The sequence below is a fragment of the Rattus rattus genome, chromosome 7 (assembly GCF_011064425.1).
Source record: "Rattus rattus isolate New Zealand chromosome 7, Rrattus_CSIRO_v1, whole genome shotgun sequence".
Lineage (NCBI taxonomy): Eukaryota > Metazoa > Chordata > Mammalia > Rodentia > Muridae > Rattus > Rattus rattus.
The window spans coordinates 117,819,719-117,847,415 of NC_046160.1; the positions used below are offsets into that span (position 1 = coordinate 117,819,719).

General features: G+C 41.7%; 1 protein-coding gene across 3 annotated transcripts in view; it reads left to right on the top strand.

The window, feature by feature from the left end:
- Window positions 1–16,827: 16,827 nt before the first annotated feature.
- Window positions 16,828–27,697, top strand: part of Sp4 (Sp4 transcription factor) — a 58,135-nt gene continuing 47,265 nt past the window's right edge. Inside the window, exons 1-3 of one of the 3 annotated variants that reach the window (XM_032908346.1) lie at window positions 16,828–17,166; window positions 17,583–17,692; window positions 18,212–19,757. In XM_032908346.1, the coding sequence (XP_032764237.1) occupies window positions 17,160–17,166; window positions 17,583–17,692; window positions 18,212–19,757 (1,663 nt within the window). In that variant the 5' untranslated portion in view covers window positions 16,828–17,159. Of the gene's footprint in view, window positions 17,167–17,582; window positions 17,693–18,202; window positions 19,758–27,697 lie in introns of all 3 variants that reach the window. The other 2 variants (XM_032908345.1, XM_032908347.1) reach the window with 2 other exon arrangements.

Here is a 27,697-nt window from a genome sequence, read left to right on the forward strand (position 1 = left end):
AGCAGTTGGTTGTCACTAGAGCTTCTAAATTGGCTATAAGTCTTGGCTTTGGTTTATGTGATTTGCTAGGATGCATCATGGTACTTGGGATACTACTTGTACTACCTGGTTTATCACAGATAGTATCACAAAGGAAGGATACAGATGATCCTTTGTGGAGAGAGAAGATGGACAAAATGAGATACTCAGGGCGGGGCTTTGGGTTTTCATGTTCTTTCTGAGATGCTGCTCCCCCACACCTTCAGATAGGAGCAACCAAAGAGTCATCATGTCTCAATCTCCATGACTCTGTTTTGTTTTTGCTTCATAGCATGGTGTTGAATGTAGAATTTCACTCGTGCTAGGTAGGCCCTCCATTGCTGAGTACTGGCCAGAGTTTTTATGGAGCTCAATTCCTCAGACCCTGTGCTCCTTATTCCTAGTCTGGTAGGAAGGGCTGGCTGACAATACAACCCTCTAATCCTGTAATCACTTAGTCTTCCTGGTGATTGGCCTCATTCTGCAGCAGAGCCTTAAATCACCTCATTTGCATAATTCTAAATGTGATCAAAACAGACTCATTATAAACAACAAAAGACATTCATGTCACTCAGGAAATGCCAAAGGTTTTTAAGAGCTCTATGACAGAACAAGACAAAGACTAATAGGTTTCATATTGTGTCACAATTCTCCACACAAATCATCCCCTGGCTGCTCACCTTTCTTTCAGTGGCTCTAATATCTGCACCAAGGCTTTCACAACCTCCCCTACCCACCTATCTGACTTCATTACTATTTGCCCATCCTATTCAGCCGCAGTAACTTGCTTCCTTTTCCACCTCCATCAGGACTTGTCTTCACATTAGGACTTTGCACTTGCCTGTCCACATGCCTGGAAATTTTTTCCCCTAGTGACACATTTCTTCATCTCCTTTAATCAATTGTCACCTCAACATTGCCTTCCTGGTCTCCTGTTATTCCCATTTTATTGGGTATTACCTCCTCTATATCCGAGACTAATTTTATTTTTACATACTATCTGTCTTAGTTACTTTGCTATGAGGAGATAGCATGACCAAAGCAACTTATTAAAGGAATCATTTATTTGGGGGCTTGCTTACAGTGTCAGAAGGCTCGTCCATGACCGTAAGGGCAGGCAGACATGACACTAGAGCATGACTAGACTGAGAATATACATTTGATCTGCAAGGAGGTGGAGGTGGGGGTGGAGTAGGTGGACTGAGCCTGGCATAGGCCTTTGAAACCTCAAATTCCACTCCCAGAAATATACCTCCTCCAACAAGGATACACCTCTTCCAATAAGGCCATACCTCCTAATCCTTCCTATAAAGTCCGGTAAGTGAAAAATGAACATTCAAGTACATGAGCATATGGGGCCATTCTCATTCAAGCTACCATACTGTCCATTAACATGGAACTTTATCCATTAGCATACCTCTCTCAGAATAAAAGAGGGCAGAATGTTCAGTGATGACATGCCGGACTAGGCATTTATTATTATAATTATTACTTTGAGATTTATATAGTTATAATAACATATATGTAATAGATACATTTTTATAATTTATATATTATATAAAAATATACTATACCATATACTAAATGTATAAAATTATGTATAGTATATAAATATATACATAAAATGTGTATATAAATAATTATTATTTATAACTATTATTTGAGTCTTGCTATTTTACAGACATGTGCCACTATACTCAGCCATAAATAAGTATACTTTTGAATGAAACCAAAGCAGGAGACATCTGCTGAGGGGAAGAAAAGGTATGAGGATGTCAAAGGGTTTCATTGCTCAGTTCAAGAGAATTTTAGGATAGGACTTCAGGATTTAGCAGCTCCGACAGGTTAGGCTCAGGCACCCCATCACAATAAACCAGATTAAAGAGTCACTGGTAAAAAGCAGGAAAAGGAGATTCAATCAAGGTTTTGTGAAAAGGAATAAACAGATGAATCTAGTGACCACAACTTGCCTTTGGGGAACTGATGGAAGCTTTAGGGTAGGTAGAGGAAGGAGTGGGGAGAGATATACAAAATTAAGCCTCTTAGTCAACATGTGACCCCACCAATCAATGTCTCAGCTTTGTTTCTTCCAGGTCCCAAGAAACTCTTGTTTGCGAAGCCAACCCGATCCTCAGGAGTTATTACTTCTGCCCCAGGGTGATTATTATGTGAATATTAGCTTTCATACTGGGAGTCAGGGGGCTGTCCTGGAATCCAAGATGACTGGAGCTTTCGATGACTACAGACCATCGGGGAGCTGTATCTGTTCCTTTTGTTGTTGAGGGTCACAAAAGCCAACAAAAAACAACCTGAGGGATTTGTTGTGTCTCACAGTTCTTCTGTCAAGGAAGACATTTTGGTGAGAGCAAGTCTAGCTGTGGCAATGGGAACCTGAGGCAGTTGCTCACTGTGTGTGTGTGTGTGTGTGTGTGTGTGTGTGTGTGTGTGTGTGTGTGTGTGTGAGAGAGAGAGAGAGAGAGAGAGAGAGAGAGAGAGAGAGAGAGAGAGAGAGAGAGAGGGCCTGCACCAAGTTTCCCTTTCCATTCAATTCTGGACTCCAGAAAGATTATTATCTTTGTGCAGTGAGCCCTGGAGAAGATGATAGGTCAGGCATTACCAATTTCTTGACACTTTTTCAATGACAACACAGGCAGGCCATAGTGGACAGATGAAGTACAGTGCTAGGGTACCTCATCAAATATTCTCTATAGCAGCCATGATGAAACAAGAGGGTCAGCATTGGAATAATGCCAGATGCGATGAGACTTTGAGTTCATTCCCCGCAAATGTGCATTTCTAGCATTTTCTTTCATCTAAACTTGTGCTCACAGTGTTCCATCTGCAACACTCATCTCTTCTACAGCTCTACAACTGTCCATATTTTTAGTATCCTTCAATTCCAGATTCAAACTCCTCCATGACAAAGGTTTTCTTCACAACGGTCTGAAGGACATTATCTTTTGTTATGAACTCCCAGCACTTATCAACTATAGACTCATTTAATAATTTGTCACAGCTAACAATTCTTGCATTGAGAGCTTTAGACGTTTGGGGCCCTATACGTTTGGGGCCCTATAACTTTTCTTGTTGATTGTCTTATTTTCTCTTTCAAGCCACAATATCACTTGCTATAGAACTTGACATAAAGTATTTAGATCATGATAGAATTAATTTAAATTAAATTATTAAAAGTAATTTAAAAAATACCTTGAGTGATGAATAGGGTTTCATGTAGCTCAGGCTGGCCTTGATCTCAGGATAAAGCTAAGGTTGATCTTGAACTTCTGATCATTCCACCTCTACCTTCAGAGTGCTGGGGTTATGGGTATGTACTACCATGTATGCTTGGTATTATGCAGGTCTGGAATCAAACCAGAGCCTCATGCATACTAGAGAAGCACTCTAGGATGTGACATATATTCCTAGCCATAATAATTAATTTTAAGAGAAAAGACGTTTTATTAGAGTTCCTTCTGACATTAAAAAGCAGAGGTAGACTCTTCCCAGGAAGGAATCTTAAAATAATCAAGGCCCATTTAGTTAACATTACATCTTTTATAAGTGACTTTGCATTATTTTCCACTGATGTCCCTGCCTGACACATAGTGCCTAGTTCCGTTATCTTCCAATCTCTTAACATGAGAGTGCTGTGCTAATATTTCTTCTCACAACAAGTGCATTGTATCCTCTCCTTCTTCCCTGGGGGACTGATGCTTTTGGCTTCTCTGTCAAACAGTCAGATCTGAATTCTTCAGCAGGGGCAGGAATCCTTCCATGATTAGAGAACCGCCCTGGAACCAGATGTTCCAGTTTGAATCTGAGCTCTGCCAGTTGCTGGAGTGATGAGTCTGGGAAATTATTGAACTTTTTTGCATCAATTTCTTCATCCAAAACTGGGAATTCCACTGTGCTTCTCAGGGGTTGTTGGAGGGACTAAACAAATCCCACTCTGTGACATTGCTAGGCAAGCATCTGGTGCCTGGTGAAGCCCTTGTTCCTTGCAAGCTGTTAATTCTGTGTGACTAGACATTTCCAAATTTATTGTCTGATGTTCTTTCTCATGCTACCTCCCAGTCTACTTTTATCACTGAGGAACAGAGCTAAAGCTAGCCTGCTTAGCTCTTCACCTCAAGGGACAGACCGCAGCCTCAATGCTGCCACTTACTTTGTGTGTTATTTTAGGCAAGTCTTTCAGCCTCTTTAGGGTGCTGTAAAATCAAGGAGTAGACATCTGCGCAAGTGCTTTGTAAACAGTATGCTTGTTGTACCCTGGGCGAGGAACTGTGGCTGAGAACAGGAAACAAGAGTAATTGGTTCCATTTTGAAAATCTTACCCTTTAGACAATGGGTGACTGCTTCTCTGTGGTTGCATTTACCAGGTTATCTCATTTTGCCTGGTTGGTTTGTTTTGCTTATTAGTGTGCGTGAGATGGAGAGTGAGTTAGTGAGAATGCTTCTTTCTCTCATCCGTAAACTGAGTTGGTCTACTGAGCAAGGAACCACATAAAGTCATACACAGTTTTCATGATTTAAAGTCTGTTTCTCAGCAGGCAGAAAGGAGTTCTGTAGGGAATGGTAATGCAATTAGGATGGGAAGTGCCAGGGGAGAAACGCCCAGATCAGGCAGCCTTCCTGGTAGATTTCAGAGAAAGGCTCCAGAAGCAGGTTAACATGGATCTCTAATGTGTAGCTCCTGAGTCCCAGCCCCAGAGATGCCACTTTTTTTCCTAGGTGACTTTGTAAATTACTAACTGACTGCCTCAGAGTCTACATCTGTAAAATGGGAACAACTATGATAGCTGCTTTACTAAGCTATTGGGGGACGAAGTGACTCCCACTCTAGTCAAACATCTGGTGCCTGTGAAGTGTCCTGAACGAAAGAAGCCTTCTCAAATACCTGCCCCATCTCTGGTAAACTGTGCTGGGATACATCGAAGACTTTTCTTTCTTTTTCTTCTTCTTTTTTCTTTTTCCTTTTTAAAGATTACTTTAAAGGTAATAAAGACCAAAGAGGTTCCTCTTCTTTCTTGGTTTCCAAAGGCCACAGCCAAGGTCAGTCAAAATAGATCCAGAATATAGCAGTGCTAGAAAAGGCAGGGGAGTATGTGTGTCTGGATGCTGCTTGATCCTACTGCTTAAGGCTCCCTAGGAGTATTTTCCAGTGACCTGTCCCTCTGGCTTACTGGTAATAGACTGTAAGAGGAAGCCAGGAGAAGAAAGATGGCAGGAGGAAGAAAGAGGCACAAGTGGGAAATGGGGGAGAGAGGGAAGTATTTAGAAAGACAGAATTGAGTCTCTTGTAGATAGGAGTCAACCTCTGCCCAGCAGACCTTTCCTTTTCCATATTTTAGAAGGAAATGTGGGGATCAAAGAAATGGATGGCTGGATCTTCTGTCAGGTGTGACTAACCATCTCAAGTCTGGACTGTCCCATCTTAGAGATCTCAGTGAACGGGAAGCAGTGACAACCAGAGAATTAAGACTTCTCCTAGGAAAATAGGCAAGTGTCTATCATGGCTTACTTCTTTCTATGCATAAAAAAAAATGTTCCCAAAGGGCTTAAAGGAGAGATCTTCAGAACTGGATAGCATCAGGAGAGAGTTCTTCTACATTATAGTTTAGTCAAGCTTGGCTGGCTCAAGCTTGACTCTGCACAAATGGCCTGGAGATCTTGTCACCACCCATAGGTGGGTCTGTGATTCTACACTTTTAGCATCTCTTGGTTACTCCTAGACAGAGATTCCACTATGAGTGTGAAAGTGCTCTAAGTGAATGATGCCCTCCAGTCATGTGAGGCACTGGGATTCCCACTGATCTACTACTTCATGAATAATGAGACCTGTCGATACACAGATGATCTTTGTCACCTGCTTCCTGGAAAGGAAGGACCAGAAGTACTTGTATTTGATTTGTGGAGAGCTTTTGGAATCTCTTCTAGAAACTTGGCAGGAATTTGACACTGGGGTAGAAAAAAGAAGAAGGTTTCAGGCAAGCACTTGGCTTTGGGCTAGGACAGGGAAGTAGGCTCAAATATCTTTGTCATCCTGATAAGGCCTTGTTTGTTCCTTGACTATCTGTGTTTATTGCCTGGTTTGTTCCTTAACCTAGAACTGATCTTATTGTTTGCATGTAATTAAAATGGTATAAAAGCAGACTGAGGAAAAAGTAAACCTGCTTCAGCCTCAAAACAGGCTGGGGTCACGCTATAGTGTTGTCAAATTGTCTTTTTCTTTTTAATCCTCGCTCCCTCCCTGGAGAACCCGATGACTGACTTGAGTTGGCTTGGTCCTTGCTTCTACACTTGGCAAGAGTGGAGGGAGAACAAGATGCTGATATTGGCTGGCTTGGCTGTGGTGATTGCTCATCTGTTCAAGCTAGAGCTGGCCATGTAGTGAATCTCTTGAATACTCAGGTTTGGTGACATTTCATGAACTTCTTGGCTTACACATTAAACTGGAGGATGAGGAATACTGTCATTCATTATCTTCATGATGACAGATGAGAACTACAAACATCACTGTAAAAAAGACCCATCCTTATGACTACTCAGACCTTACTCAGTTTGTCCAAAAACTAAGGGAGGCCAGGAATCTAGGTAGGTCTAACTTCATTTCCTCTCTCTGTTACCTTCATGTTGTCTTGCAAATACCAGAAACTCATTTGAAAATAAATGTAGGTTGCAGTTACTTGACGCCAACTGACTCTCTTGATGAGTTTACTGCAATGCTAACAAAGCTTAAATTTCCAGCACTGGGAAAAACCAAGACCAAACACTTCTCCGAGCTTTGATATCTCATTTTTATTCATAACTTCTGTACTTTAAGAGCAGGAATCCACTTTCATTTTATTTACTTTTCATTACTTTAAATCCTTGAGGAGTAGAACATACGGCTTCTGTGCTCAGTGGTGGAAGTCATGCCACTGTTCCTGTGGTGCATGAGTTACCTCGTCCCAGATTACTCCGGTTTCATCAGATTTGCCAACAGGAGTCCCTATGCTGTTTTTACTTTGTACATATAAAAATGCCTCATGCCCAAACAGAATTCACTTTCATCTTGGGCATAAATACTTTCAATTTCAGAATTGCTGTGTGCTCTCTTTGGCTCAGGAGACCCTGCTAATAGCTAATAGCTAGAAAAAAGGCCTTGACTCTCAATTTGCCTTTTGATAGCGCTTCTCCCAGGAGACCTGTCCTCAGGGAGGTAGGATCAGCCAAGCACTGTCAGTCTCATGCCATGTCTACCTGGTCGTCCTTCTTTCTGGAATCCAGAGAATCCCCTGGCAAACAACCTCTGGTTTTCATTCTTAAAAAGTACTCCCTGATTTTAATAAGTTGAATCTCCACTAAATTTAGATCTGCTCCTCCTCCTCTCAGAAATATAAAATCTTCTTTACAACATTTCCAAGAGGATGTTGAATACCCCCCCCCCATAAAGGGGCACTATCCAGCTCCACATGCTTCATTTCTAATACTCCACAATTTTTTTTGAAACTTTGTTTGCCTTCTGACCAACAGTCTCCCTTCCAGGAAGTGCTTTTTTATACAGTGACAAATATATCCCCTGGTAGCATTCATGTATTGATCTTAGTTCTAGCTTCTGCAACTACATAAAACCACCAACCACCACTACCACCACCACCACCATCACCACCACCACCACCACCACCACCACCACCACCACCACCACCCTGCCCTCAACTACTCTGTAATAAGACTGAATATGTTTGAAGACTATTGCAGTACCTTTCCCACAGACCTTCCAACCACAACTTCCATATTGCTGTCTTGGCCTATCTTTTCTTTCAATTGATGTCATCCTTTAAAAATATTTAGGTTTGGCTTGATTGACAGAGGAGCAAGCCAACTATCTCAGAGTTACACTTGTTTGCCGAAGACTTTACATGTACTCTGACAAAAACTAATCATTACTGTATCTGTTGTAAGACTCACAGTTGAGCCTTCATTTTGCTTTCTTCCCCCAACTTTCTACTCCTGAAATGCTTCCTATTTTCTTATGGTGATGATGTTCATTCACATCTACACGATCTGTCAGGAAATGACTACAACTTTGGAATACTCATCACGAATGCTTTGTGTCATCTTTGAGACCCATGCTCTGGGAAAACAGCATACCTTCAGCTGGTCTGGCCAACAGTGTCATCATGTCTGTATTGGTTGATAAGACTTTTCTTCCTCTGTGTTCATCCAGAGTGCTTACTATATCGGGGAAGAGGAAAACTCTGGTGAAGATCAACTCTGACATTTATTAGTAGGACTCCTCTCAATCCCTTTGCCTTTTGTTCTCCTTGTTTCTTTTCAGTATCTTCTGTTTTACTAGGTACTCACCACCTCTACTTATAACAGATGCAGGCAGACCAACCACACCAAACACTGCTCACTGGGAACAAGTTGCTAGGAAGCTTGTGCTGCAGATGCCAGACTTGAGGCTTTCGCTGACTTCTTGACTGTCTCAAATAGCCAGCTCTGATGCCTGTTCCTTTTGTTGGACAAGTTCCTCATTCAGCTTAGGTAGAGAAATCTTCATACTGCAAATCTCTGATTCTTTTGGAGCTATGGCGAGACATTCTCCGATTGTTAAATTTAAATTGAATTGCTCTGTTATAAAGTGCTTTTTTTAAAAAAAATTACATGCATAGATCTTGAAATCCTAAAAGGCTACTTGAGAGCCTCCAGCTCATAGCAAAGACCCTTGGCCTACTTTAATTGATCACTATATATTTAGAACTAGAAGAAAAGGGAAATTAAGATTTATCCTAAATTAACCCTAATATTTATCCTAAAGAATTATCCTAATATAATCACTGAATCAGAAGGAAAGAACTTCAAATTAATTATTAAATGCCTATTATAGAGAAAAGTTCATTTAATCTTAATAATTTTATATTATAGGAGTTATCATGTACCCTTTACATGTGAATGAGGAAACCCAGAGATATTAAGTAACTAGTCGGGGAGCTACAATAGGAAGGAGCCCTTGCTTATGGGTTCCAAACACACCTTCATGTGCATCCTAGGTGATCTCCCTCACTTTGCAAGGGTTGAAACCAAGAGGCCTGACCACCACGGCTGAAGTTCTACCAAATCTCATTTTTTACAGACCCACCTGAAAGGCATGAAAGTCCTGGCTTGATAAGTTGGAAAACAACACAAAAGGAATGTTATGGCCCAAGGACACAGCTCAATGGTAGAACCTATGCTTAGAACACAAGGCTCTGGATTTGATCCCTCAAACTGTAGAAGAAATAAAAGTAAACAAGGGTCTCATCCTTCCTCTCTTCTTTAAACCTTGTGCTTAATTTTGTAGTTTATTTGTACATAACCTGCATATTTGCTTTCTCTCTCTCTGTCCCATGTGTAGGCTGAAGAGTCAGTTTTACAATAGAGTAAAACCTGCCCTCCAAAGGTAACTGCTTTTGTTGTTAGAAAAAACTGGAACTCACATGGACAGGTCAAAATTTTGGGCATTAGCTAAAATTCCTAGATAATATACTTTCAGCTCAATCTATTTCACTATCTTAAGGGTTTTGGTGTGAACTTTTCAAATGTTCAAGAAAGCTTTAGGGCTGGAGAGATGGCTCAGTGGTTAAGAGCACTGACTACTCTTCCAGAGGTCCTGAGTTCAATTCCCAGCAACCACATGGCAGCTCACAACCATCTGTAATAGAATCTGATGTCCTCTTCTGGTGTGTCTGAAGACAGCAACAGTGTACTCATATACATAAAATAAATCTTTAAAAAAAAGCTTCAAGATAGTTTGGGACAACAAAATCACAAATCTTGGGTTTTAAATTAACAATGTAATTGATCAAGGTCAAAACCTCATGCCTGCTAGTTCAAATTTCAAATGTTTGTTTTTAAAATAAATCTTTACATTTGTTTCTTTCTTTACGTATTGTTATGTTATTTATCTTATGTGCATGGAGTTGGTGGTGCACACATGCCATGGTGCACATGTGGAGTTGAGGAGACAATTTGCAGGAGTCAATTCTCACTTTCCATTATATGGATTCTAGGGGTCAAACTCAGGCCATTAGTCTTAGTGGCAGGAACCTTTACCTGGGAATCGCCTTGTCTGTTCAGACAGAGTCTCTGTATATATCCCGGGCTGGCCTGCAACAAAATCTTCTTTATTGCTCTCCTGCAGTTTTCAATTATTGTTGCTTGATTTTCAATTCTCCCATATTAGAATAGAAGACGCTTGCTCTTACATGATCTCTGATTAATCTTTAAAATTTTTATTATTATTTTGTTGTGTATATAGATATTTTGCTTGCATGTATGTCTGTATTCTATGTGTGTGTGTAGTGCCTACTGAGGCCTGAAGAGAATGATTGATCCCATGGAATTGGAATTATAGATGGTTGTGAGCCATCATATGGTACTGGGAGTTGAACCCCAGCCTTCTGGAAGAACTACCACAGAGCCATCTCTTTCTTAATTCCAAAACAAATGTAAACTTTTTCTATATAATTCTACAAAGGAAGTCAGTACATTCCACTAAAGCATATCCTTAAATGTAATATAATTAATTCTTTCAAGAATTGTAAGTGCCTAAAAAGACAAGTCGCATCCATGTGTGTCGGTCAGGCACTACCGATGCTATCAATTGTTAAAGCTATAAAGAGTTGCTCTCTCTGAGACAAGTGGCACACAGCCTCCATCCCCCTTTAAAACAATGGGGCAAAATAAACACATTTCTGTATTTGCTCTGGCTGCAAGGAAACTTGGAGTCAAAATTAAAGCTCAGATAAAATACATGTTGACACTTTTGTTGTACAATTTTTTTCTTTTATATTGGATCTAATTTTATATTTCAATCCCTTTGTTACTATCACATGATATATTACAGGTCCTTTGTGAGGAAGAAAAATGTTATGAATAAAAATAAATAGGGAGACATAACCAGAATGTTATTATTACTAGGTTCCCTTGGGATAGTTCAGAGAATCTATAACCTTCCTTTTAAAAAAAAAAAATCAATGCCTGCAGCTGCTGGGGTGGGTAACTGGTTATAATGTCTGGGTGTTAATGCTGTTCCCTTTGGGACAAGTGCCTTCAGCCCTCCCTTCAGCCAGTGTTTAATTTATGCCACCCCAGGGCACACGCCTATAATCCGCTACTCCAAAGGCTGAGGCAGGAGGGTGGCCAGTTTGAGGCCATAGCAAAACAAATAAACAAACAAAACAAAACCAAAAACCTCAAAAACAAAAAACCTCAAGTGGTTACTTTATATTGATCATGTACTAAATCTTGAAATGTCGCTGACTCATTAAATACATATTGAACGATTGTCATGGGCCAGAGTACAGAAAAACCCTGTCCCTGTATATTAGTTAGCTATGGAAATATTCATTTGGATGGTATTGTCCAATGCAAAACAAAATTCAAATCTAACCAAACAGAATATACATCAAAAGGAGATACCCTGGGGAACTACATTAAGAGTGCCACTGATATGCAAGGCGTAATGCTAACATATACACTCAGCTCCTAGAGAGAGAGATAGAGAGAGAGAGAACAAGCAGGAGGGAGGGAGGAGAGGGGAGGAGAGGAAGGGAGGGGAGGGAAGAGAGAAGAAGATGCACAAGTAACCTGTACTGGGAAAAGCACATGGCCACAAAGCAAAGGCACCGGGGTCTTCACCTGCAGATACTCTGACTGTGTCAGCTCCAACAACTGAGCAGGCTGGAAATAATCAACGTTGGTGAAGCTGGAGAGACATGAGTACTGTCACACATGACTAGGTGAATATATGGAATAAAAGGCCGTTTTTGGTAATCTTATTATAGCTATTAAAAGTAAAAATATCCAGCCTTAGTGAAAGCCATCCACTGCTGAAACCATCCCACTTAAACAGAAGTGACGGTATAAAATCATCTTTGCTGGTACTGGGACAAGTATGTTTATGATGAATTATTTATAGTCAGGCACAGTAGTCCTAATGATAACAGTATTTGTACTGAATAAACTATATTGCAGTATCAAGTAACATATTGCACTAAAATGATAATTTCAATTCATATTTTTCTGTTAGATAATTACAATGTATTAAGGCATTAAAAAGGCCAGTTTGTACATATCTGACTAGATGTGTGCTTGTATATATAATTTTATATTAAAATCCCATACTAAAGAACAAACATATCTATAATTTATGGAAGCCAAAGTGACAAAGGATACATCAACAGTTAACACTGATACTGACAGTGTTTGAGGAGAAACTGGACGGAATAGAGAGGCTTCTGTTGTACATATTTCTGTGTTTGGTTTGTTAAGACTTCCTGTTTTAATAATAGTAATAACAAGTGAATGGGCAGTTATATTTGATGATGGCATAACAATGGGGTTAGCACAGTGGTAGTATGCTTGCCTTGAATGAATACACTTCAAGTCTTATCTCCAGCACTACAAAATATAATAAAAAATAAAAGTGATAACCAGCTAACTTCTTTCTTTGCCCTCCCTCCCCCAACCTTTCATGCTGGTTGCTAGGACAAAATCAGTATAACCTGCGCGAGAATGTGCATTTACAGGTAACAGATTAGAAAGTAAATCCAAATAGTCTGCTTCCAGTGACATATTCTCCTAGTAAAAATCCAATTAAAAAAAAATCCCATTACCAGTCAAAAATACTAGACAAAACATAAGCAATTGGTGTTTTGGAAAGTTGTAAATGCATATCTGTTGTTGATTTGAGTCTAGGTCTCTCTTTGCTGCACAGATAAGAGATTACCATGCCACTGTGAAGCCAGGTTTAGAATGTATTTTTTGATTACCAACCTTATATAGTCTTAAAATGGTTTTGTTTATATTTTAACTTCTACAGTGACTAAACATCTTTTATTTGCTGGCTACATTATAGTCCTCTGAATGCATAAATCAATATTATGCCCCAGTAATTTCCAAGAACTATTCATTTCATCCTAATTTGAATAAACAACAAATAAAACTGGACAACATCAGAAACTTGACATGTTAAAAAGAATGAAATGTAATGGGCTTTGTTTGCTTTTTCTTTTTGTCTTTTTCTCTCTCTTTTCTCTCTCTCTCTCTCTGTCTCTCTCTGTCTCTCTCTCTGTCTCTCTCTCTGTCTCTCTCTCTGTCTCTCTCTCTCTCTCTCTCTCTCTCGGCATGGTACTGCTATATATAGTCTAGAATGTATGTCCTGGAACTTGTTGGCGAACCTCCTGCCTCTGCCTAAAAATCATGAAGTTGTACATTAGTATTCCATGAAGGAACTGAGCATACGGAAGAAAGGCCAAGCTATTAATTCTAGCTGCTCATACACAGGCTGTCTGAGTGCTTATCTGTATTTGTTACTTGGCCATTTACATTTGACAATGTCACTTACAGACATTATTTATAACTTTAAAAGTCCCACATACTCACAGTCAATTTTTATCCATTTTCTTGCAAATGCTCTATATGAATACTTTGAACTATTTCTGCTTTCTAAAAATGGTTATTATTGGGTAAGAAATTTACGTTTTAAATACAGTTTTGAACACTTTCCAGGCCTTTATTATGGTACCATGCATGGTTTCTTATGTACTAATGAGGACACTTCTAAATACACCCTTCAAGGTGGTGTCTGATTCCTGGTCAACTACTCTCATTCAGTGTAATTTGTGGATAGTAAACATGGAACTGTTTTAGGCTTGATGATTCTCTAAGCCTTTTTTCGGTCTACTTCCAAGAGAGAAAATGAAAGCAGTTCAATGGTTATTTCAGCAAGTGTCTCCTTAAAGGACTCAGAAAAGAAACCTTTCTCATTCCTGTCACACCTGGGCTCACATTCCATCTCCTAACTATTCGGTCAAGCCACCTGCACAATTAAGCCACCTGGAGAGCTGCTTCAATCTCATTGTCTGAGCATCCTCGGCATGGAGCAGATTCAAGGCCCTGGCCTTTGGCCTCCAGGAGTGGAGGCTGATATTTCAGGAGTTGTACATAGTATTCAAGCTGGGGAGGTCACTCAGTGACACACTGCTTGCCTAGCATGCATGAAGCCCTAGGTTTGATCACAAGCACCACATAAACCAGGTATGGCGCTGCATGCCTGTAATCCCAGCTTAACTGTGACTAGAACAAGGTTAGAACAGGTTAGAAAAGACAAGGCTACCACTGAGGGTGATATCAAAGGCAGCTGATAGGGAATTTGGTTAGATATCAAGGGTGGGAGACTGTCACTAAACTGACCCATCAGGTTTCTTGCTAAAACGGGACTAAGTAAGCAAAGCTACCAGGGTAAGTTAGAAACAAGATTCAGAGCTTAGGCTATCCCCAAACTCACAAGATCCACTTGCTTCTGCCTCCCAAGTGCTGGAACTGAAGGAATGAGTCACCATGCTCAGCTAATATAAAATTCTTAAAATAACTTATAAAAACCAGCAAAATGGTTTAAAAAATATTAAGTAAACCACCAGTATAATAGTACATAGCTTAAATTAGGATGATACTATGGGAGTGGCTGTCCTCTTGGCAATATCTCATCTAGCAAAGCCTTCTGTTACAGGGGTAACGATATGATAAGAGTCCCTAAGAAGCAGTTCATTTGTCACCAGGCTTCAAGACTCAGCCAGTGTTTTAATCGGCTCAGGGTGCAATAACCCACAGCTTATCAACAACAGTTTATTTTAACCATTTTACAAGGAGTCTGATATAAAGGTATGGACAGTCAGGTTCTAGTGAGGGTCTTGTAGTCATTGTACTTCACATGGGAGACAGCAGAATAAAGAAGTTTAAAGACCAGTAAGTTTTACTCATGGGAGTGACACACTCATGACCTTATCTAACCATAATGTTCTGAAGATTCTGACTCCAAACACCATCATACTAAGAGACAGAGTCCCATTACCTGAGTTTACTCTGGGCGTGTGTGTGTGTGTGTGTGTGTGTGTGTGTTACAAACATTTAGCTAGGAACTTGCAGTTCTTGGTTTTCCGAAAAGTTAGGGTTGTCACTGTTTACTGGATACCGGTATATCTACTTATCAACAGGGTGCAGGACCTTTAGGACATTTTGTAAATCTATACTCTGCCATTACTTCTCTGAGGCAAGTTGTCTAAAGAGAACTACAAGGTACGCTCCAATTCACGCCTGGTCTGCATTCACTATGGCGAAACTGGATGGGGGCGGTGCTTGAGGAGAGACTATGTATCTATAAATGTAACAAGCGCTTCTGAGCTTTCTAAGATCTAGTGAATTGGGATGTGTATGGAAGATTACTATAGCATCTTCAACTCATAAAATGGAGTAGGCAACATTTTAATCCTTTACTCCACTTGCTTTGTTTTACTGCTACTGCTTTGTCATCCCCCCAAATACTTGAGCAAGGAAGCACTAGAAAATGACGGCACCAGACTCTTCACTCACCCTTACAACATGTCAGAGCTCAGGCACCAGACAAAAATACCCAAAGCTGAATGTGGGGCCCACGTCAATAAATGTGGAGCGCTTTAAGCCTAGTGTGTAATCCCATCCCAAGGTTCATATTTGGGACTCATTTCCAGTTTTGGTACACTTCGTCAGTCGCTGGTATGGTCCCTGGTATCTTGGCTTCTTGTCTTTGGAGAGAAACTAGGAGTCGGTTCAGGAGGATTTGACAAAGTGCTTTGCGCAGCTAGCTGTGAATTCCACTTGCCTAGAAGCTTACACTAAACCATGACCAGAGCTGACCCACATGCAGCTGGGCTTTCCTTTGCCCGGACAACCTTGTGAGACCTCTAGGAGCGAGAAGCGCGCCAAGAACGCAGACTCTAAGGCGCACTCCTGGCTACCCTAGAAGACGGTCATGGCTCTGCACCAGCAGCCAGAGATACAACAAATAAAATGGAAGCTCCTGCTCTGTGGGAACACAGGCCTCGAGCTCGGACCGGAGGCCCCGGCGAGCTAAGAGAGTAAAGAAAGCCGGACGAAGAGGGTGTACCCCATGTCAGCTTCATTCAAACCCCGAGGACAGCAGACCCCGCCTCCCAACACCTCCGCCCGCTCAATCGCCGCGCGCTCCGGGTGTGAACTCGCCCCGCGGGGAGCGGCTTTCAGCTGAGGGGGCGGTGGCAGAGGCGGTTCGGGCAGCCCCGCTCGGCCGATAGGCCCAGGCAAACAACACCCATTTCTCCCTCCCCTGCGCTGGGTTCAACTCCCACTCGGCCCCGGCCACGCCCTGCTGCCACCGCCCCCTCGGGCAGCTCTAGGCTCCGCAGCCAGGCCGCGCTCGGGGGCGGGAGGAAGGCGGTGCCTCAATCGGATAGCTGACAGAAACTACAAGACCCGAAAGCCTTTGCGGGAGAGGCCCGCCCGCCTCCTCCCACGACTCACGCACGTCAACAGCCTCACCCAATGAGAGCCGAGCCAGGGAAAAAGGGCGCCCGGGTCCGGATGCGCCTTAGGAAAGCCATGCTCACGCCGAGTGGGCAGCCGGCAGTCCACTCAGACCTCGGGATCGCAGGGAGCTCACGCTTCCCCGCGCTCGCCTCGCTCCTCTCCCTTAAGCCTAGTTCCATGTCTTTCTTCCGCGGCCCCTCGCAAGATGCTGCGACGCGTTTTTGAGTGGAGGGCGCCGGGAACTGAGTAGGGGGCGGGATATCCTGAGACAACAAGTTTGGCTGTATGAAGGGCCTGCCGGCAGCAAACCGCAGCTAGCTCACCGAGAGGGCACGCGCCGCGGGCCGAGAAGGCAGAAGCCGAACAGCAGCGAGCACCAGCCGAGCAAAGGGGAGGAGAAAGGGCGGCCCCAGCGCCCCGGCCCCGGCAGGTCGGCGGCCAATCCGCTGGGGGAAGGGGTGGAGAGTCGGCGGCGCCGGCGGAGGCAGGCCGAGGGGGGTGGGGAGTCGCCGCGCTCGCGCCGCCCTGGCTCCGCCCCCGGCCCGCGCCGCCGCCCTCGCCGCGCGCCGCCGCTGTCAATCAAGGGCGAGTCAGCCGGGCTCGGGCGGAGAGAGGAGCTGCTACGCCACAGCCCAGCGGCGGCCATTCGCGGAAAAAGAGGCAGAGCCTGTGCCAGCTACAGCCTCCTCCGAGCCACCGCGGGCGGGCGGGACCGGCCTCTCCTCCCTGCCTCGCCCCCACCCCCACCCACCCTATCCCAGTGTCTCTGAGAGGGTTTGTCCTGTTAATGCGGGATGAGCGGTACGTATTCTCCACCCCCCTCGGTCTCCTTCACCGCCTCCCTTCGTCCCTCCCTCCCCAGACCCTGCTCGCTTCCCCCTCCCCCGGGGCCGCCGAGATGCTGGAAGGGGAGGAGGAGAGGGCGGGAGGGAACCAGGGGGAGGGAAGGAGGGCTGTGTTTTGTCTTAATGTCTGAGCTAGAACAACCTCCTTCTGGGTGTTGCTCTGGAGCCTATGGGTCGGGTTTCAAACCACGTTTCGTGAGAGCCCCCTCCTCCCTTCCCTCCTTCTCCCCCACCCCCTGCCGGTGTGCACGGATCGCGGGTTTACGGAGATTAATGTTCAGGAGGAGGGAGGGGGAAGAAGGGAGGAGAACGAATAATAATAATCCTAATAACCTGTTGTCGTGTGTGTTGGTGGTGGGGGGGTTGTTGCAGATCAGAAGAAGGAGGAGGAGGAGGAGGCGGCAGCGGCGATGGCTACAGAAGGAGGGAAAACCTCTGAGCCAGAGAATAACAATAAAAAACCCAAAACCTCAGGCTCCCAGGTAAAAGCAAACGTTAAAAGAAAATTCAACACAAAGCTTTAGGGAAGAGAGGGAGTTATGCCCTTTAAATACCCAGAAGTAAAGAACAGAATGAAAATGTTTATCCATTCAAAGCATCTTTCTGAGTGAGGAACTTAAATCGTAAATTCATGAAGATTTCGCATAGTTGAGGCTATAACGAACGGTGTTTATATTACATCAGGAATTCAGACTGTTAGAAAACGGTGTCTATTTTCCCAAGGGCATTTGGAGTTTAGAAGAATAACACTTTAAGAAAGTTTACCAGAAAATTCCTTTTTATTTAAACTTTGTGTAACAGAACTTGCCTCTTTATTCGTATAGCTTCTACCACCTGCTTTTGTTCATATTTCCTTTTTAATTCTGCTGCCTATTAAGTGTGTTCTGATACTTAGAGCTCTCAAAATAAATAACCCCCTCCCGACTGCTGTCTTCCACTAAATCCGCCCACTTTTTTCCCCTCCCTCTCCTTTCCCCTCCCATTTTGGGTAGGACTCTCAGCCCTCTCCTCTGGCTTTACTGGCAGCTACTTGCAGCAAAATAGGGACTCCTGGTGAAAATCAAGCAACTGGACAACAGCAGATTATTATAGATCCAAGCCAAGGATTGGTGCAACTTCAGAATCAACCACAGCAGCTAGAACTGGTGACAACGCAGCTTGCTGGAAACGCTTGGCAACTTGTTGCCTCCACTCCTCCTGCTTCAAAAGAAAATAACGTTTCTCAGCCAGCTTCTAGTTCATCTAGTTCTTCCAGCAGTAATAACGGGAATTCCTCTCCTACAAAAACTAAATCAGGTAATCCTTCCACCCCTAATCAATTTCAAGTCATACAAGTACAGAATCCAAGTGGTAGTGTACAGTACCAAGTGATCCCCCAACTTCAGACGGTGGAAGGTCAGCAAATTCAAATCAATCCAACTAGTAGTTCATCTCTACAGGATTTGCAGGGTCAAATTCAACTCATTTCTGCAGGTAATAATCAAGCTATCCTCACGGCTGCTAACAGGACAGCTTCTGGGAATATCCTTGCTCAAAACCTGGCAAATCAGACAGTTCCGGTACAAATTAGACCTGGTGTTTCAATACCATTGCAATTGCAGACCCTTCCTGGTACTCAGGCTCAAGTTGTAACAACCCTACCAATTAACATTGGAGGAGTGACTTTAGCTTTGCCAGTAATAAATAACGTGACTGCTGGAGGAGGGACTGGACAAGTTGGCCAGCCTACTACTACTACTGATAGTGGGACTTCCAATGGAAATCAGTTAGTGTCTACGCCCACCACCAGCACTGCTCCCGCCAGTACTATGCCTGAATCACCCTCTTCCTCTACTACCTGCACAACTACTGCATCAACATCTCTGACGAGCAGTGACACATTAGTGAGCTCAGCAGATACGGGCCAGTATGCAAGCACATCAGCCAGTAGTTCTGAACGCACCATTGAAGAACCACAGACACCTGCTGCTACTGAGTCTGAAGCCCAGAGCTCCAGTCAGCTTCAGTCCAATGGGATACAGAATGCACAGGATCAGTCAAATTCTCTTCAGCAAGTACAGATTGTAGGCCAGCCTATCCTGCAGCAAATCCAGATCCAGCAGCCTCAGCAGCAGATTATTCAAGCTATCCCGCCACAGTCATTTCAACTCCAGTCAGGGCAGACAATTCAGACCATCCAGCAGCAGCCTTTGCAGAATGTTCAACTTCAAGCAGTAAACCCGACTCAGGTGCTTATCAGGGCTCCAACTTTAACACCTTCAGGGCAAATCAGCTGGCAAACTGTCCAGGTCCAGAATATTCAGAGTCTTTCAAATTTGCAAGTTCAGAACGCTGGGTTATCCCAGCAGTTAACCATCACCCCAGTGTCTTCAAGCGGTGGCACAACTCTTGCTCAGATTGCTCCTGTGGCTGTTGCTGGTGCCCCAATAACATTGAATACTGCCCAGCTTGCATCAGTGCCTAACCTTCAGACAGTGAGCGTTGCCAACCTGGGTGCTGCGGGTGTTCAAGTTCAGGGAGTTCCAGTAACAATCACTAGTGTTGCAGGTAAGCTACATCTTTTTAACCCATTATTAGGAGGGATTAGTAACAGTTATTGCTCCAGGCTATCTTTTAGTTTTGATACACCTCTGATGTACATATACTGGAGAGGGATCAAACTGAACTATTACACCAGTAACCATATGTATTTGTCACTGTGACCTCTTTATTTCTATAGCTTTTACCACTTAGTTTTGTGGGTTGAGTTGGGTAAATAAATTATTTCGTAAAGCATCCTTTTCTGATTAGAGTCATAATTATAGAGATTCCATTCAAGTACACTTGAACTCTTTGGGAAGATGAGCTCATCTCTCCTTGATGCAAAGTTGGTTTAACTTGCATTGGTATATGGTTGTGAGTTTGAGGTATGTTAATTCTGTGTAATAAGGCTTTTATAAACTGGACCTTCTTACATTTCAGCATTTTGTCTTTAAGGTATTTTTGCTTTAATGTACAGTAGTTTTAAACTAGATACTATTATAGTTAAGATAGAAATTTAAATTGCAAATTGTTTCGTTAAGTTTTTATGTCTGCTTTTTGCTACATTCAGAATTGTGACTTTAATGGTCTTTGGTATATAAAATTTAAGGAAAAGTCTTATCATCCTTGCATTATCTGAATGTGTCAAGTGTGAGGTTGGTGAAAATCAATTAAAAATGTAGGTAGTAAAATGTCATTAACTTAAACTAATTATGGCCATGTTGTTTTAAACCAGCTATAAAAGCAGTTGCTATTTCTTATCAATATAATTAGATAACTTCTAAAGTACTTAAAAAACCTAGTTCCATTAAGTAGTATAATCTTTTTGGGGGAGTGATCTTATTTTACCAATACTTAGACTTCATTGAGTCTGACTTACTAATAACTGCCTGTGATTTTAGTACTTTTGATCTTTCCAAGTTTTATTATCTAAAAATTTCTATTTTGGTAATTGAAGATGAGTATGCTTGTCCTTTTCTAAAATGACCTATCTTGAAATAAGATGCAAAGAAAATTAAGATAAACTTCTTCACAGTTAAAATTCAAGCCGATGCGTGCTTGTAAAATTATGTTATCTTTAGAGAGCCTGTCACATTCAGGAGAACCCAAATATTTCTAGACCCACCCAATAGAATGTTGTGTGATGTTCAAGGTGTGGCATCTCTGAAATACCCGGTGTTATCCACTAGTTATGGAGTGATCAAGCACATAAAGCATGGTGACAATGGACTGAGGAACTGAATGTTACGGTTTATTTAAGGAGCCACATTTAGCTAGTGGCTCTTACGTTGACAGTGTATATCGCCAGTATACTGAGCGTGATCTTCCCCTAACACTTTTAGTGCCCAAATGTGTAACAATGGTTCTGTTTCCAGTCCTTACTCTGCATAGTTCCTGCTCATACTAAACATGCTAACAAGATTTCAGAGCAATGTCTGGTTTTGGTGGTTTGAATAATAGTTTGCATTGTCAAAGCAGAAATTATTTACATTTCATGTTCCTGCTAAACATTACTGAATTGTGGTTCATAGCATTGAGTAGTTTATAATCGAGGTTAGAAATGGTCAGAAGTTTCCTCTTACTAACTGTGAAGATAATTCAGTATTCTGACCCCCCTCCCCCAACTCCTGGAATGTTGCATTATAATGTAAGATGCAGCTTCTAGGAGAAAAATTTGGGGGCAGAAGTAGAATAGTAAAATAATTTGACTTTTAGATTTTCCAGGTGATTCTTAAACTCCATAAAGTTTGGGAATCAAGGGTCTAATCAACAGTGAATCAGAAAGCAGAATGTGGGAGCCGGTGGGTGCTAAGCTAGCTCATATGTGCCCCAGAGCATGTTTCACTGGTATATATGCCATTTTAGTTCCCTAACTACCATGCCCAATGACTATTCCAAATACTCCAGCTAGATATGTTATTCTTATGTTTTCATGGGCACATTTTTTACTTAAGACCTCACATAGTTTAAGAGGTTTGCTTAAGTGCATAAGGAAAACTACATATGAAGAACCCCCCACCCCCACTGAAATCCAACCATTTACAATTTTGTTGATACTTTAAAGAGATTACTGTAATATAAAGAGCAGAAATAGACCCTGGTTTAAGCTCAGTGAATTTAAGCTTAGCTGTTAGCTCTTAGACCATTATCTAACAAACAGGTACTTGACAGTAATCTTCGAAGGTTTGTAACATGGGAGCAATGCCCTAGAGTGGTTATAATGAATCTGGTGAAATTGCTTTGTTTTCATTAATTTCTTTTGTTTTTACATTTAAAATTCACCAGAAGTAGAACTCTAAGCACTCTCTTAAAATGAGGGCGATCACATGCCTATATCCCCTTTATAAGTGAGCCCTAATTTAGAGTTAATACTTTGGGCCCCCAATTTTTGTTATTGCATAGTTTCCTTCCAGAATGGCAGTGTTGAATTTATGGGAAAATATTCACTGTTAATATTCACAGGTTTTAAGAATGTTATTTTACTTTTAATTGGTACATAATTCATGTACATAACTGGGGTACAACGTGATATTTCAGTGCAGTACACAGTGTGTAATGATGTGATCAAGGTGCCTGTGTCATCACCTTAGACATTTGTCATTTGTTTGTCTTGGGAACATTCAAAATTCTGTTTGCTACTCAATTACTGTCAACCACAGCTATCCTGCTGTGTTGTAGTTGCGTATTAGATATGACTCCTGGTCAAGTAACCATACCCACTTTCCTTCTTCCCAACTGTTACCTCATTCTGGTAGCCAGTGTCTTAGTCTCTACTTTCACTTTTCCTTTTCATCAGGGTTTCACACAGTCCAGGTTGGCTTTCACACTCACTAGGTAGCTGAGGTAGGGCTCGAACTCTTCCCTGATCCTCCTAATTCTACCTCCCCAGGCCTGGTTTAGAGGGTACTGGGGGATCAAACTCTGGGTTTCATATATGCTGAGCTGCATCCCTGGCCCCTCTTTTTTCTTATTTTTGTAAACAACATTTTAGCTTCTACATATAAGTGAAAATATGTTCATGAAAAATATCAGATCTTGGAAAAAATGTTAATTACCTTTGACAGAATAATAGCTACCTCATGAACAAGGCTTAAAATTTTTTTATGGTCCAGGACCATTTTACCTTTTCAGAAAATAGGGGAGGTCTGCATGATACAGACAGCAGAGGAAAAATCATACAAGGCAATCGGAAACCCAAATATTGAAGCTGGAGGCTTCATATTGTTATGAAATGACATTTTTTTTTTTTGCCTTCGTAATATATTCAGTAAAGTATCTTTCTTTGCTCTGGTCTCGTTTGAAAATTCTGATTTCTAAGCTCAGCATCTATCATTAGTTAGGAGTGTTGTAATAATTAGATACTTGTACCCTCTGCATACTTCATTTTCTTGTTGGGAAGAAAAGTTTGATGGCTAACAACTGTGTTTATTGACCTTTATTTCAGCCAGATGTGGTGGTTTGTGCCTTTAATCCCAGTTGGGGTAGCAAAGGTAGGCAGAGCTCTTGAGTTCTGTTGTAACTAAGTAAGAATAGAAGTTCTCCCAGTATTCTTTCAGTGGCCTCTGACCTCCAGGAGTTATATCTCTTTATAAATGAGAGTTAATAGGGACTCTTGGTTTCTATCTCAGTAATTAACCTGGCATGGTCCACACTATCATGCCATAGTCCTTCTGCTTGATTAAGTGGCTGTCTGTCATTTTCAGTCGAAAATAAATTTTTATGCTAGTTTTCTCATAAAGAAGGTTAACACTTGATAAGATGTTGCTGGGTATTCAAGAACTTGTCTCTTACATAATTCCTTTACTTTTTATAGGGAATTAAAGTCTAAAACCTGGGGATATAGTTTGAAGCCAGGTACAGAAGTGCCAGTTCTTAATGACTATTTAAAACTAGGAACCAGAGAACATAAAGCTTACATTTAATTTAAAAGTCCAAATGTAACAGAGGGAATCAACCTTTTAACATCTGCCTTTTCTTCTGAATTACCCAAAGTAGAAAACTGGCTTGACATTTAACCCAGATAGTGTTTTTCTTTGTTGTATATGCTGTATTGGTTTGGATTTCCCTTTTTAGCATATGAAAACCACACTTGTATATATGATCCTCGTACATGTGCTCGGTTATTTCCTTTAAAGATGAGTCAGTTATTTCTGTTACCTTTTCAATAAAATCTTCTAATACTGGGTCAATAGATTAGACTTCATTATAAGGGACTTAAGTTTAGGTTTTTAACTACCAGTTTGACCTTAGCCTTCAGAAACTGTTTTCATAGAAGATAAAAAGTGCCATAGAAAGCCACATTAACTTTTAAAGGCCATCTCTTCTGGTTTGCTTTATGTCCACCTGATAAAGGCTAGTCAGTCAACTGAGAGGAGGGAACCTCAACTAAGAAAAATGCCTCCATAAGATTGGGCTCTACTCGGGCCTGTAGGGCATTTTCTTAGTGATTGTTGTAGGAGAACTCAGCCCATTGTGGGTGGGGCCATCCCTGGTTTGGTGGTCCTGGTTCTATAAGAAAGCAGGCTGAGCAAGCCAGGGGGAGCAAAGCAATAAGCAGCACCCCTCCATGGCCTCTGCATTAGCTCTTACCTTCAAGTTTGAGTTCCTGCCTTGGCTTTCCTCAGTGGATTGTGACTCAAAATATAAGCAGAATAAACTCTTTCCTCCCCAAATTGTTTTTGGTCTGGTATTTCATCACAGTGATATTAACCCTAAGACAACATCTTTTGTGTGGGGTTGAAGGGCAAAGGTAGAACACTTATTTCCTTTTCAAATTGTTTGTTTGTTTTGTCTGTAAATGATAGGGATCTCCCTGACAATGTGAATATAAGGCTAGCTTCATATTCACATAAAGCCCAGGTGGTCTTGCTCTTGTGATCCAACTTTCAGGAGTGCTAAGGTTCAAGCGTTCTGTCTGGTTAACAGTTTCTAATTTAGATAGTATATAAGTAATACTTAAGGAATATTGGGACAAGCGTTAAGACAGAGTGAAGAGGAGATAGAAAAGGAAGCATAATTGGAAAGGAAGGTAGGGAAGATGCCATGGGTAGATCTTGCAGAAATAGCAGATTTACCAACTGCTAGCTTTCTAGTTGGAAAAGACCTTGGAGATTATAGCTTACAGTTATGACCTTTTCATATTGCTATGAAAGTTTATTTTACTGTTATGAGTGAAGGCAGAGATATGGGTCAGACTCTCCACTGCTGCAGTGAGTACCTGGGAATGACTCATAAAGCACTGACAGACGTGTGTTCTTCTGATCTGGGATGGACAGGATGTGTGCTGCTGAGGGAAAGAACCAACATTGTCAAAGGAATGCGTCTGAGGTGAGATGAAAGCTTAATGAAATTGGAATTACTAAGGCAATTTAAAATATACTTGAAGCTTGGCATGGTGGTGCACACCTTTAATCCCAGCACTCAAGAGGCAGAGGCAGGTGGATGGATCCCTTCAAGGTTGAGGCCAACCTCATCTACAAAGCAAGTTTCAGGATAGCAGGACTCTGTTACACAGTGAAATCCTGTGTCAAAAAAAAAAAAAAAACCCAAAAAACCAAATATATGAATGTATATGTATATATATATATGACCCCCACACACATGCATAATCAACCCTTTACCCTTATTCCTTAGCCGAATTTAGAAATGAACAAACAAGCTCAGAAGGGTTGAATGACATATATCTTGTGGCAGAGCCCATCATCTTGACTTCCACTCAGATTAGGGCTGTTTTTCTACCTTATTTCTAGCTTATCCAAATCTCTTATTAGCATGTGAGTAAATAAAACTGAACTTTGGGCTTAGAGAATTAGAATTATCCTATTTGTTGTCTCACGGATAGACTGTCCCTATCTCACCTGGCTATTCAGTGCTAGCATATTAAGTATAACATTGTTGAAAAATATAGTTCTCTAGGTCTGTTGTTACTGAGCTTAATGGTAGGACCTAGGTAGTATCATTTTCCTCATCTTAAAAGACTTAAGTGGACAGGGTGTCTCAGGCCAGTAATCTCAGCATTCAAAAGAGAGGCTTGGGCAGGGGAGTTGCCGTGAATTTGAGGCCAGCCTAGCCTACATAATTAATTTCACCACAGCTTGGACTACACAGAGACCCTACCTCGAAAAAATAAAAATGGAAAGCTTGTATCTAATGATATTAGTAAATTCTGTGTATGATCCTTGGGCCAATGACTTTTTTTTTTTTTGAAACAATAGCTAGAAATGGATTTTTTTTAAAAAAAGCAAAAGGATCTTGCCTTTTTGTAGCCCTGGCTGGCCTTAAACTCACTAGAAAGCCCAGTCTGACATCATCCTTTTACCAAACCTCCCTGGAAGATGCCATAGTTGTCTACATCGTATATGGACATTTTTTTAAAAAATGTTGCCTGCAGAGGAAGAAAACAAGCATTTACTGTTTCTCGTATGTGTTAATGCTGTTTGTGTTCATAGTATTAGTCACACAGTACCGTTTTATGGGTGGGTGTTGTGTCCATCCTACCAACTGTCTCACTGAGCTTCACTTTCTTTAGGAACTAGTATCTTCTGCCAGTCAGTGGGAGAGTGACGATTTAGTGTCATCTTTGATTCTAGGACTACTCCATAACAGACAAAAGTGTGCATGGATAAGGCCACTGGATAGGGTGTCTTGTCTCTGTCCTCTCTTTATATCACACGGTTTTCCTTAGCCTTACCAGTTGTAAAACCCTATATTAGTAGGCGTTTTCTGCTTCGCTAGCATTCTTTTAATTTATTTTTATTCATATTTCATCCCAATCACAGCCCTCACCCCAGCATTATTCTTAAAGTGTCATGCCGCTTTGTTTTCATCCTTAATCCTGTGCCTCTCACAGAGGTCTCAAGTGGCCATCTTAGTTTACAATTCGAGCTTATTGTAGAGGTGTCAGGTAGCCACGTGGAGTATGTCAGTGATGTTCCTTTGCTTTATTTTATGTGTTTGGAGATAGGGTCATACACCTACATGCTGTGCTGCAACTGGCTATGGAGGGAAGGTGGTATTAAACTTTTTTAAAATTAAATTTGTAAGTTTTATTTATGAGGAGGGAGTATAGCACATGCAGAGACCAGAGGGCAGTTCGGGGACAGTTCTCTCCTCAGATAGGGGTCATAGGAATAGAACTCATGTCATTAGGCTTGGTGGCAAGCACTTTTACCTTCTTAGCCATTGACAGCCCTGGCCTTAAATTTTTGATCCTCCTGCCTCCCACCTCCTCTAAGTGCTGGGAGTACAGATGTGCACCATCATACCAAGAATTAAAGTGTATCTTGATTTCATCATTTCTGGTCATAACTTCTCAAAGACTCATAGCTGGGTACACAATTGGATGACAAAATGTATGTAATAGCAGTGACTAATGCTTTGCTATGAGAGTCTATCCTTGATACAGTGTAACTCTTACCCCCATTGCCCTTTAAGTACTGGGCTGAAGGATGGCCTTATTTGCTTCATTCACAAATGAGAAAAGGCAGATTGATAGGAGATAGAACTGGGATTCAGAGTGCTTTTAATAGGCTGGAATCATGGCTGGGGAGATGGGCAAAGCAGATAAGTTACTCCACTTAAAGTAGGGGAATTATGTACCCACAGGATGGAAAGTCTGAGTTTGGCAGCGGGACTAGTGCAAATGGAACCTACTGGCTTAATGTGGGTTGAGATTAAAGCTTTGTCTGTGTTCCTTGTGTTTGCCTGACTGCTGCTGCACTGCTGTGTGTAGTCCTGGGTGGAACATTTTCATTGGGTTAATAATAAACTGGTGATCATGGCAAGGATTTCTGTGGTGAAGAATAGAAAATACTTAATACTAGCGATAATCAGAGTGAGTGTTTTTACTGTTAAATAGAATCAAGAGGAGGTATGATACTGTCTTCAGTCTTTACAGTGGAAAAAGTTCTGTTTTGACCCTGGGAAACAGAGTATGCTTATATTACATATTTATAGGGGGGGGCAGG